The sequence below is a fragment of the Mytilus trossulus genome, chromosome 9 (genome assembly GCF_036588685.1).
Source record: "Mytilus trossulus isolate FHL-02 chromosome 9, PNRI_Mtr1.1.1.hap1, whole genome shotgun sequence".
Lineage (NCBI taxonomy): Eukaryota > Metazoa > Mollusca > Bivalvia > Mytilida > Mytilidae > Mytilus > Mytilus trossulus.
The window spans coordinates 55,788,362-55,801,827 of NC_086381.1; the positions used below are offsets into that span (position 1 = coordinate 55,788,362).

General features: G+C 28.9%; 1 protein-coding gene across 1 annotated transcript; it reads left to right on the plus strand.

Annotated features, from left to right (window-relative positions):
• The first annotated feature begins 272 nt into the window (after window positions 1–272).
• On the plus strand, window positions 273–11,204 carry LOC134684017 (uncharacterized). Its single transcript, XM_063543314.1, has 3 exons — window positions 273–406; window positions 8,608–8,693; window positions 10,775–11,204. The coding sequence occupies exons 1-3, from the start codon at window positions 281–283 to the stop codon at window positions 10,923–10,925; spliced, it is 363 nt and encodes a 120-aa protein (XP_063399384.1). The 5' UTR covers window positions 273–280; the 3' UTR covers window positions 10,926–11,204.
• The last annotated feature ends 2,262 nt before the right edge of the window (window positions 11,205–13,466 follow it).

The following is a 13,466-nucleotide window of genomic DNA, read 5'->3' on the forward strand; positions in this document are numbered from 1 at the left end:
GTGCATAATGGAAACTCAATGGCCTAAAACGTTCTCATCATTATTTAAAGAAATTATTTTATAAATTCAATAGTCATATTTTTAAAAAGTCGATGAACCAAACATAACGATGAATCGGATGTCGTTATTTTTGATAAGTGTTAATGAATTGGTCAACTTACCAACAATAGTCGCAATTATGTAGCCTATAATTTTGCTGAATACTGATTGAATATTTGATTTTATAAAGTACCCATATTGTCTTCGGTCTGTTATGATGTCATAAGAACGACTATTCGGGATGGTTTTATCGAACTGCTCAAATCGTATAAGACGTTCGTTATTCTTCTTATTTTTCACAAGGTATAGTTCCCACTTTAACGACAGTCCTTGGTCACTAGAGCATCCTTTGACAATGAAATTACAGGTAAGAGAATTTATGTTACATTATGTAAAAGGGGACCTTACTAAATACAGATACTACTGTTATATTCTGATTTGATTTTGAATTAAATATCTGATTATAAATAACAAAAAAAAAAGCTAAACAATATTGAATTTCATTCGGAAACGTGCCTCTTTAACAAAAAAAGACACAAACTAATCATTCCAGTCCTTCTTTTCTCAGTTTAATTCCGGTGTGAAAGCGTTGACCGAAGCGCACTGTTTCATACACACAAAAATGAACATTTATTTCTAATAACTATATTTGTATGCTCAAAATGTACACATACGGTGACCTATAATTGTTAATGTTTGTTTCATTTTTGTCTTTTGTGGATAGTTGTCTCATTGGGAATCATACCACATCTTCTTTTTTTTATACCTGTTAAAATACAGTAATGAATGTTGCATCTTGACAAGAAGAAATACTATTTTGGTATGCCGTGTGACTGCTTTCGGCTATTTAAAATAGCGGAATCTTCATTAACGTCAATATAATATAGTTTCTTAGTACTTTAGAGGTGTCAGATTACCTGCAACAAAACACTCAATGACAAATGTATTTGAATGACAAAACAGATTACAACAAAGGGTAGGGAAGGGATATAGAATTGCCCCTCCGTTCCCCACCCTCTCATCTAAACAGAAAATGCTGCACTTTGATTGAAATCAAATACATTTTGGAAATGCCTTGCGATTGTCGTCAATTTTGACTGAAAAATACTAAGAGGTACATACTTTACACAAAATTTGGAAGAGTTTAAGGAATAAATGAATATAATTAAAATAACAATTTGCAATTTTGCAACGATTAGACATGTGGCCCGAGAACACAGTTATTTCGTAGTGCATTTCTTTTAGACAATAAATTCAAATTAAAAAAATCGCACCTGCTCTTTCTCAAAAAGATTTTTACAGTGTAGTGTACTACCAGTGAGACAAATAATATCAAAATTATAGAAACTTCTACCAGCTCTAACTCAAAATATTGACAATTCTGTGTTAAGGGGGTGTAAAAGTCAGTTTGACAGCTTCAGACGTGATAAAATTTGACCTTTTAGAACTGGACCAATTCACTACTTACAGTACTTGCAACCTTAGGCGTTACTATTTCAGCGATCAATCAGCGGTCATCGATCAGTCACCGATCAGTCAAGTTCGCGTCAAACTCACGTCAGCAATCCGTCAGACTTATAGTAAAAGTAATTGACTGATCGGACTGATCGGACTGATAGAACCGATCGACCTTTGATGACGGATTGACCTGTAATACGTCACATGATCAAATAATGCAAATTACGGAATCTTAGTTTCGTTTAGTTTTATTAAAATGGCGACTAGTGAAAATCGAACGTTCAATGATCATGATGATACATTTTGCTTTAATAATAATAATTTAGCAAAGTTTTACTGAAAAGAAATGTACAGATAAAACCTAACATAAATATTATTATTAAAGAATGGTATTTTTGTTTTATTTAGGTTATATATTTTTAAACACGGTGGGTTTTAAAACGGTGTCTACATCGCGATTTTGATTTTTTTATTTTCCAAATATACTCGGGGAAAACAACGATTTGTATAATTAGAACAAGGATTTGCATAGCTATACAAATCCTTGTTATCATCATAAAATTCATTAACAAAAACTTATCATAATCAAGGACTTTCTATATATATATTCCTGTCACAATCGAAGCCTATAAAATTTAAATAAAAAGAAGACTAATTTGGGATATTTTAAACAACACGAAATAAAATATTAGTATGATTTCTCTGACACTCTTTTAATTTCATGAAAAAAAAATATTCTAATCTATAAAAATTACAAAAATCCAATGGCGGTCAATAATTTTTAGTAAAATGAAGAAATATTTGCATTTTAGGCAACGCGTACAAAAATTAAATATTTTTTTCCTTAACATAGGCATATTTTATGAAGAACAGTCAATTCTGATGGACAAAAAGTACTCAAATGATAAGACGGTTAATAATGTGTATCAAAATAAATCAATAACTGCATTCTTATTCCACCAAAATAAAAGTTTAAGTATTTTAATTCTCATTATATCTCAATTCTGATTAGAAGACTTGTCTCAAGATGGTAAAAATAACTGATTTCAAATAAAATAGCATCATTTCTAATAAAAAGAAGACTAATTTTGGTTATTTTTAACATTGCGAATAAAATATTAGTTTGATTTCACTGACACTCTTTTAATTTCATGAAAAAAACTATTCTAATCTATAAAAAGTACAAAAATCCAATGGAAGTCAATAAATTTTAGTAAAATATTTGCATTTTAGTCAACGCGTACAAAAATTAAATACTTTTTTCCTTAAAGTAAGCATATTTTATGAAGAACAGCCAATCTTGATGTACAAAAAGTACTCAAATCATATGACGGTTAATAATTTGTATCAAAATAAATCAACAACTGCATTCTTATTCAATAAAAATAAAAGTTTAAGAATTTAAATTCTCAGTATATCTCAATTCTGATTAGATGACTTGTCTCAAGATGGTAAAAATGACTGATTTCAAATAAAATAGCATCATTTTTAATAAAAAGAAGAATAATTTTAGTTATTTTAAACAATGCGAATAAAATTTTAGTATGATTTCTCTGACACTCTTTTTATTTCATGAAAAAAACTATTCTAATCTATAAAAAGTACAAAAAATCCAATGGCGGTCGATAATTTTTAGTAAAATGAAGAAATATTTGCATTTTAGGCAAGACGTACAAAAGTTTTGTTTTTTTCCTTAACGTAGGCATATTTTATGAAGAACAGTCAATTCTGATGGACAAAAAGTACTCAAAGGATGTCACGGTTAATAATTTGTCTAAAAAAAAATCAACAAATGCATTCTTATTCAACAAAAAATAAAAGTTTAATATTTGAATTCTCAGTATATCTCAATTCTGATTAGATGACTTGTCTCAAGATGGTAAAAATGACTGAGTTCAAATAAAATAGCATCATTTTTAATAAAAAGAAGACGAATTTTGGTTATTTTAAACAATGCGAATAAAATTTTAGTATGATTTCTCTGACACTCTTTTAATTTCTTGAAATAAAACCTATTTTAATCTATAAAATGTACAAAAATCCAATGGCGGTCAATAATTGTTAGTAAAATGAAGAAATATTTGCATTTTAGGCAAGACGTACAAAAGTGATTTTTTTTTCCCTTAACGTAGGCATATTTTATGAAGAACAGTCAATTCTGATGGACAAAAAGTACTCAAATGATATAACAGTTAATAATTTGTCTAAAAAAAAATCAACAACTGCATTCTTATTCAACAAAAATAAAAGTTTAAGTATTTAAATTCTCAGTATATCTCAATTCTGATTAGAAGACTTGTCTCAAGATGGTAAAAATAACTGATTTCCAATAAAATAGCATCATTTCTAATAAAAAGAAGACTAATTTTGGTTATTTTTAACAATGCAAATTAAATATTAGTATGATTTCTCTGACACTCTTTTAATTTCATGAAAAAAAACTATTCTAATCTATAAAAATTACAAAAATCCAATGGCAGTCAATAATTTTTAGTAAAATGAAGAAATATTTGCATTTTAATCAACGCGTACAAAAATTAAATATTTTTTTCCTTAACGTAGGCATATTTTATGAAGAACAGTCAATTCTGATGGACAAAAAGTACTCAAATGATAAGACGGTTAATAATGTGTATCAAAATAAATCAATAACTGCATTCTTATTCCACCAAAATAAAAGTTTAAGTATTTTAATTCTCATTATATCTCAATTCTGATTAGAAGACTTGTCTCAAGATTGTAAAAATAACTGATTTCAAATAAAATAGCATCATTTCTAATAAAAAGAAGACTAATTTTGGTTATTTTTAACATTGCGAATAAAATATTAGTATGATTTCTCTGACACTCTTTTAATTTCATGAAAAAAACTATTCTAATCTATAAAAAGTACAAAAAATCCAATGGCAGTCAATAAATTTTAGTAAAATATTTGCATTTTAGTCAACGCGTACAAAAATTAAATATTTTTTTCCTTAAAGTAAGCATATTTTATGAAGAACAGCCAATCTTGATGTACAAAAAGTACTCAAATCATATGACGGTTAATAATTTGTATCAAAATAAATCAACAACTGCATTCTTATTCAACAAAAATAAAAGTTTAAGAATTTAAATTCTCAGTATATCTCAATTCTGATTAGATGACTTGTCTCAAGATGGTCAAAATGACTGATTTCAAATAAAATACACACATGTAGCATCATTTTTAATAAAAAGAAGAATAATTTTAGTTATTTTTAACAATGCGAAAAAATTTTAGTATGATTTCTCTGACACTCTTTTACTTTCATGAAATAAAACCTATTTTAATCTATAAAATGTACAAAAATCCAATGGCGTTCAATAATTTTTAGTAAAATGAAGAAATATTTGCATTTTAGGCAAGACGTACAAAAAATTTATTTTTTTCCTTAACGTAGGCATATTTTATGAAGAACAGTCAATTCTGATGGACAAAAAGTACTCAAATGATATCACGGTTAATAATTTGTCTAAAAAAAAAAAATCAACAACTGCATTCTTATTCAACAAAAATAAAAGTTTAAGTATTTAAATTCTCAGTATATCTCAATTCTGATTAGATGACTTGTCTCAAGATGGTAAAAATGACTGACTTCAAATAAAATAGCATCATTTTTAATAAAAAGAAGAATAATTTTAGTTATTTTAAACAATGCGAATAAAATTTTAGTATGATTTCTCTGACACTCTTTTTATTTCATGAAAAAAACTATTCTAATCTATAAAAAGTACAAAAAATCCAATGGCGGTCAATAATTTTTAGTAAAATGAAGAAATATTTGCATTTTAGGCAAGACGTACAAAAGTTATTTTTGTTTCCCTTAACGTAGGCATATTTTATGAAGAACAGTCAATTCTGATGGACAAAAAGTACTCAAATCATATGACGGTTAATAATTTGTATCAAAATAAATCAACAACTGCATTCTTATTCAACAAAAATAAAAGTTTAAGAATTTAAATTCTCAGTATACCTCAATTCTGATTAGATGACTTGTCTCAAGATGGTCAAAATGACTGATTTCAAATAAAATACACACATGTAGCATCATTTTTAATAAAAAGAAGAAGAATTTTGCTTATTTTAAACAATGCGAATAAAATTTTAGTATGATTTCTCTGACACTCTTTTACTTTCATGAAATAAAACCTATTTTAATCTATAAAATGTACAAAGATCCAATGGCGTTCAATAATTTTTAGTAAAATGAAGAAATATTTGCATTTTAGGCAAGACGTACAAAAAAAATATTTTTTTCCTTAACGTAGGCATATTTTATGAAGAACAGTCAATTCTGATGGACAAAAAGTACTCAAATGATATCACGGTTAATAATTTGTCTAAAAAAAAAAAATCAACAACTGCATTCTTATTCAACAAAAATAAAAGTTTAAGTATTTAAATTCTCAGTATATCTCAATTCTGATTAGATGACTTGTCTCAAGATGGTAAAAATGACTGACTTCAAATAAAATAGCATCATTTTTAATAAAAAGAAGAATAATTTTAGTTATTTTAAACAATGCGAATAAAATTTTAGTATGATTTCTCTGACACTCTTTTTATTTCATGAAAAAAACTATTCTAATCTATAAAAAGTACAAAAAATCCAATGGCGGTCAATAATTTTTAGTAAAATGAAGAAATATTTGCATTTTAGGCAAGACGTACAAAAGTTATTTTTTTTTCCCTTAACGTAGGCATATTTTATGAAGAACAGTCAATTCTGATGGACAAAAAGTACTCAAATGATATCACGGTTAATAATTTGTCTAAAAAAAAATCAACAACTGCATTCTTATTCAACAAAAATAAAAGTTTAAGTATTTAAATTCTCAGTATATCTCACTTCTGATTAGATGACTTGTCTCAAGATGGTAAAAATGACTGATTTCAAATAAAATAGCATCATTTTTAATAAAAAAAAAGAAGAATTTCGGTTATTTTAAACAATGCGAATAAAATTTTAGTATGATTTCTCTGACACTCTTTTAATTTCATGAAATAAAACCTATTTTATTCTATAAAATGTACAAAAATCCAATGGCGGTCGATAATTTTTAGTAAAATGAAGAAATATTTGCATTTTAGGCAAGACGTACAAAAGTTTGTTTTTTTTCCTTAACGTAGGCATATTTTATGAAGAACAGTCAATTCTGATGGACAAAAAGTACTCAAATGATGTCACGGTTAATAATTTGTCTAAAAAAAAATCAACAACTGCATTCTTATTCAACAAAAAATAAAGTTTAAGTATTTGAATTCTCAGTATATCTCAATTCTGATTAGATGACTTGTCTCAAGATGGTAAAAATGACTGATTTCAAATAAAATACATTGTAGCATCATTTTTAATAAAAAGAAGAAGAATTTTGGTTATTTTAAACAATGCTAATAAAATTTAAGTATGATTTCTCTGACACTCTTTTAATTTTATGAAATAAAACCTATTTTATTCTATAAAAAGTACAAAAATCCAATGGAGGTAAATAATTTTTAGTAAAATGAAGAAATATTTGCATTTTAGGCAACGCGTACTAAAATTAAATATTTTTTTCCTTAACGTAGGCTTATTCAATAAAAAGAAAAACAATTTTGGATATTTTAAACTATGTGAATATATTTTGTATGATTTCTTTGACATTCTTTAAACTTTAGGAACAAACCATTAATTTTAAACTTTATACAGTGAAAAAATCAAATTGTGGTCAATAATTTCCATTCAAATGAAGAAATGATTGCATTCTGGTTCAACAAAATTAAAAGTAAAAAGATACTTCTTCTTCAAATATTCAAATTTTATACAAAATTTGTCAATAAAAAGAATTTATAGCAACATATTGAAATTGAAGTTACAATATTTTCAAATATGAGAAGAAAAATTTGCATTTTACGCAACACGTACATAAATTTAATATCCTTTTCCCTAAAGTAAACATAATTTATGAAGAACAACCAATCCTGATGAACAAAAAGTACTGAAATAATATTGCGGTTGATAATTTTTATCAAAATATTAAATAACTGCATTCTTATTCCACAAAATAATAGTTTAAGTATCTTAATTCTTTGTATATCTCAATTCTAATGAGAATATTTATCTCGAGTTGTTGGAAATAACTGATTTCAAATGAAACAGTGTCATTTTTTAAATAAATAGATTTGTTTTGGTAGTTTTAAACAATGCGGATGAAATTTAAATATGATGTATCTGACATTCTTTTAATTTTATGAAAAGCGACCATTTCTAAACTATAAAAACTTCAAAACTTCAATGGCGGATTATCGGCATTCTCGTAGGTAGAAGTTTATGTTAACTGAGACATATTATATATTATATATGTTTCTAATGTTTACAATATTTAATACAAAACTATTAATCAACAGAAACAATTTAACGCTTTAATTAAGAATTTAATATAACTGTTATACTATTTTTACTTTTTTATTGCAACCAAATTAACGTGTAAATTATGGTGTCTTCGTCGAGGTCCGCGTTCATGGATCGTAAACACTGTTGAGTTCGGTTTACATAAGAATTTGAAATATATACGTATCCGTCCGATCCGTGCATAAATTTGATTTACTGATCGATCGATGACCGTTGTCACGGTAACTCCTACATAGGTTATTTGACTTATCTGATGGATCCTATGGGTCACCGATCACCGATCAGTCATCGATCAGTCAAACATCCGTCACCGATCATTCACCGATCAGTCAAGTTCACGTCAAACAGTAACGCCTAAGGTTGCAAGTACTGTAACATAAAGATTCAGCACCCAAATATTTTTGACATGTAATAACATCCCCCTACTTAATATTTCATGCATTGAATATCAAGAAATAAATTGGGAAAGTGTATCAAATAAAACATGCAAGTTATACACTGTTTACACTAGGGACTTGGGACAACGAAAACCAAAGGACGATAAATGTGTCATTGGACCATGTATAACAAGTTAAAATAGTACAGACGATCTGTTGCATTATATTACTATCACTATAAGATATGATAGTGACATGTTTCTTATAGCACAAAACTAAAACAGCGAAGTCTAAATTATTGTGTTTTATCATTTCAGGGTATTTTAATCGTTATATGTTTCGTGATCACACAGTTATTGACAAATTTTTCAACAGGGAATCCACTGGAGACTTTAGTACGAAGGTAAGGCTTCATACGTATTCTGCAATTGTCTGCTCTTTGATCGGGTTGCTGTCTGTTTAAAGAACTCCCCGTCACTATATATCAAGAATTTCGTGCAAATGTTTTCAAAGTCAAAAATCTGAAATTGAATATTTTATTTTTATAAGTAGATAATTTCATCGCGGCTTCGTGTTTTTGTATAAGAGTCCTTATTAATTTTTAAATGCTTTTATTAGTTTCTCTCTGGTATGCATTTTACTGTCCATTGGTATCTTTTTTTTATTGGTCATATTTTTATAGTCTTTATAACTCAGAAATAATCATGGTGTTTCAATTTTGCTCCTGACAGTCTTAGTTTAGAAAAAATGTTTTACAACTAACGCAGATTGTTATACATTGATCTGTTAATGAAGGGCAACATATTTGCTCCTGGACAACATACCCTTTTCCTGTTGAGGTCCAGATGATCTCGTCCGTAATTATGGAACGCCAAAACTATCTTGTTATTTTTTGTATGTACAAATAATGGCTGTTAGTTTTCTCGTTTGAATTGTTTGACATTGTCATTTCTGGGCCTGTTTTATCTGACTATGCGGTATGGTCTTTTCTCATTATTGAAGGCAGTACGGTGACCCATAATTGTTAATTTCTGTGTCATTTTTGTCAATTTTATATGATGTGCACTTGTTTTTATATAATATGCACACACCTTTATATGATGTGCAAATATTCTTATATGATTTGCAAATATTCTTATATGATTTGCAAATATTCTTATATGACGTGCAAATATTCTAATGCATGTACGATGTACAAATTTCCGGAAATGATGGGTAAATAATATCCTTTAATATGATGTGTAACTCCCGTTGGTCTTCATCTTTTGTATGTTTCCCACGGAACGTAAATCAATCAACATTTAATAAAATTAAGCATACAAATGGGGAATGCGTCAAAGCCTTTATAATTTGTGTTCGGATGACTTATATTTACCAGATAAACATGTATTTAGGAGGTATAACTTTAATTTACAATTTGTTAACGTTTTAAAAAATCCAGATATAAATGGCAAGATTGTTATGAATATATAAATAATATTTTTTTAATAGAATTTTAGATTGATATTTTCTATTATTGAAAAGTGTTTGTCGTGCTTATGGTTTCAAGTATCAACGATTGTGGATTATATCTATAATAAATATTACCTAAATTGTATCCTTATAATTTTATTTATGAAGTAGATTTCCTCACTAGTTACATGTAATTAAAAGTAAGTTGAATGAAAGACCCCTTTATAGTGAGACTGTTTAGTTCAGATTTTCAGATGCAATGTGGATACTTATTCTTACAATGCGTAAAGTATGTGGTTTTAATACTTGTAGATTAAGGAACGAGATCTACAGAATATACAGAAGTCCAAACTGTCGTAATTTATCACAAAAACAAATTATTATTGACGGATAACGGTAATTCTGTTGTTGGTTTCCGTTTTTCGAGGCTGAAGCTTGAATCGCTGGAATTGTTTCAAATTTACTTCTGTCTGTGAGGTTTATTTTGACGTACTGATTTTTGCAAATTGTACAATGACATATAGTCCGAGATTACTCTGACGTCCGACGGCTGTTTTGTCAGATTAGCAGACGAAATTTTCATTTAAAGTATATGCATTTTGTAAGAACAAGTTCCTCATTCCTCGAACAAAAGTCTTTCTTTTTAATTAGTGGCCTTTCTGTTTATAGCTGTTCTTTCGTTGTTTTCGTAAGGAAGTCAGGTGTTAATAGGGGGTGCGATGTATCGTACTGTCCAAAATTTGTGTGTCAGTTTTGGCAAAAATACATGTATCAATATTATAGTTTCAATTAAGGTAGGTCCATAATTACATCAGCAAAGTCACAACAAATACATATACTTGTTGAATCATCTGACAAACTTTGAATAAATAATAACGGGTAGGGGGGAATCAGACAGTGTGAATTGGTTGGTATATTTCTAATACTTAAAAAGTTTACTTGCTGTTCAAATTAAAAGTTTGGTATTATTTTGTGGTTGCTTTTTTGTATTATTTATAACATATATATGTTTACAAATACTTATTATTGCAGAAATAAACCAAGTAGTCATTCGCTTGAGGAATTTGAGAAGACATGTGAAATGTGTGGACAGCTGTATGGGTATGACACAACCTACGACTGCATGACAGATCCTTCCAACAAAGTGTTCCGTCTATGTTTGAGGGCAGTTGGGAGAAAATAACTCATTTTCGAAACAACAAGAAATGATAAAATAAAAATGTTAAGAGTGAAAAGCTTGTCTACTGACTATTATGTGTACATCTAATGGTTCATAAGAAGTAAACAAATTATTTTCTCGATTTGTTCGTGAAGAATCTATTTTAATACGTCATGAATATTAGGACAAGACTTCTTAAAACTACAGATTACAATGTTATATATTCATACGATGTAACAAAGACCATCAAAGATTTTCAAATTTGTTACTAAAATTTCACAAAATAAAAATATTTTAAAATGATGTACTCCATTTTTCTTTTCAGCATTCTGCAGCAAAAAAAACCGTTTTGTTCTAAATAATATATGGACTTGGCACTGGTTGGTCCACTCAGTGTTTTTGTTAGATGTATTACTATTTGTATTCTTCTTATGAGTTAAGCCTATATTAACTGATTTTTATAGTTCGTTCTTATTTTGTACTGTTAAACAACTTTCCTAGGTTTTGGGAGGGTTGAAATCCAACTAAAATGTTAAAACCCGCCACATTCTGTATACAAATTTGAGAATGGAAATGGGGAATGTATCAAAGAGACAACAACCCGACCATAGAAAAAACAACAGCAGAAGGTCACCAACAGGTCTTCAATGTAACGAGAAATTCCCGACCCGGAGGCGTCCTTCAGCTGGCACCTAAACAAATATATACTAGTTCAGTGATAATGAACGCCATACTAATTTCCAAATTGTATACAAGAATGTATGTATGTGTCTGTCCTGAGTCGGGAGCCTGTAATTCATTGGTTGCCGTTTGTTGGTGTGTTATCATATGTTGTCGAATTTTGTTTTTCGTTCATTAAATGTACATGAATACGACCGCTAGTTCTCTCGTTTGAATTGAATACATTTTATTGCTGACTATGCGGTATGTGTTTTGCTCATTGTTGAAGGCCGTACGGTGACCCATAGTTGTTAATTTCTGTGTTATTTCGGTACCTTGTTGAGAGTTGTCTCATTAGCAACCATACCATATCTTCTTTTTTATATTAGCAGTTCATCTCCTGATGCCATAACCCTAACACCATTTCATTCACTAGAAGTCGACTATTTTATTCTTACTTCATTGGTTGTTATTGGATTTGAACTAGCTGACAATAACTGCGAGTACTTGGATCTTTACTTTCTGTTGTGTTGGTCTACTCTTTGTTAGATGTTGTCTATTTGTATCAATCTGATGAGTCAAGTCTGTTCGACTATAATTTTTTTTATTATGTTCTTATGTTGCACTATAACATCACTACCATGAGTTAGGCGAGGATTAGGGGCCAACATTATTACTATTTGGTTTAAAGGTCCAGTGGAAAATGTTTCATGCATCCCATATCTTTTTTTAATTTATAAATCAAAAAACTGATTCTGAATCAGGTCGATTGGAACAAGGTTTTAATATATACTTTCGAAAGGTTATGTTAGTTATGAACCCTGACCTGCAACGGGGTACATATTTTTGTAAGTACAGACTCCTCAAATATATGTTGCAATATTTCTTCAAGGTGTAGAGAGCGCATCTCTTTCACTACATGAGCAATTAGATTTATCGTCCCTATTTCGAACGAACTTGATTTCGATTTCATATGCATGGTATAGGTTGGTTCCCTACTTAAAATAGACAGTATCTCTTTGAATATACAAGTATTATGAAGAATTTAAATAACGGCCGGGTACCAGTCTAGTTTGCATACATCGCGTACAGCCAAACTGAAGCATTGGTTTCTATACTTCCGATTAGCATAAGTTACAGTGACCAACTTCTACACTTACTTCGGCAAAACCTTTGGTAAATTTTTGTTTCAGTTAAACATATATCTGTTAAAACTATTAACCTTCAATAAGTAGCAGCACTTAAACCGTAGTCTGTTATTTAAGAATTGAATGCTTCTTTTTCTAACTTCCTTGGGTGTAAAAGCCTTGACCGAAGTACATTTTGTATTAAGCGGGGAAGCGTTTCATTCTAAAAATGTGCACACGGTCAACGCTTTTACAACCCTATGTAGTAACCAAAAAAGACATTCAATTATAGAGGTTTAATTGAATTATTCTCATTAATATTTGGTCAATTCTTCTTGCTTAAATTAAAATATTCGACGAATTTCTGGCTAATAATTCGTCTTTCACTTGCTTGTTAAAAGTATATATGTGTAAAAGTTGCCGAAAATATAAAAGAGAAGATGTGGTATGATTGCCAATGATACAACTCTTCACAAGAGACCAAATGACACATTCATTAACAACTTCTCTATTGTGCTATGCATGTGCCATGGCCAGTAGGTTCAAACGACATAATTTTGTTTGTCATACTAACCTTAATTGGAATAAACCAGTCGTCCATTTTTCTAGGCTTTCCATATGATATTAATTAACAATAATAATCTTACAAATTATGTTACAAAATTTACGAATATACGAATACTTTATTTCTCATAAAACTACAATTACATAGTTATAGAGAACATACATAAATATAACTATAAGGTACAATTTTTACAAGCATGTGTGAACAATACAA

Excerpts from the sequence above, each read along its gene's own strand:
- LOC134684017 (XM_063543314.1), top strand. The coding sequence starts at position 281 with ATGGTTTTATCGAACTGCTCAAATCGTATAAGACGTTCGTTATTCTTC. Across the intron at positions 407-8,607 it reads CTTTGACAATGAAATTACAG|GGTATTTTAATCGTTATATG; the intron begins GTAAGAGAATTT and ends TTATCATTTCAG. Across the intron at positions 8,694-10,774 it reads CTGGAGACTTTAGTACGAAG|AAATAAACCAAGTAGTCATT; the intron begins GTAAGGCTTCAT and ends TTATTATTGCAG.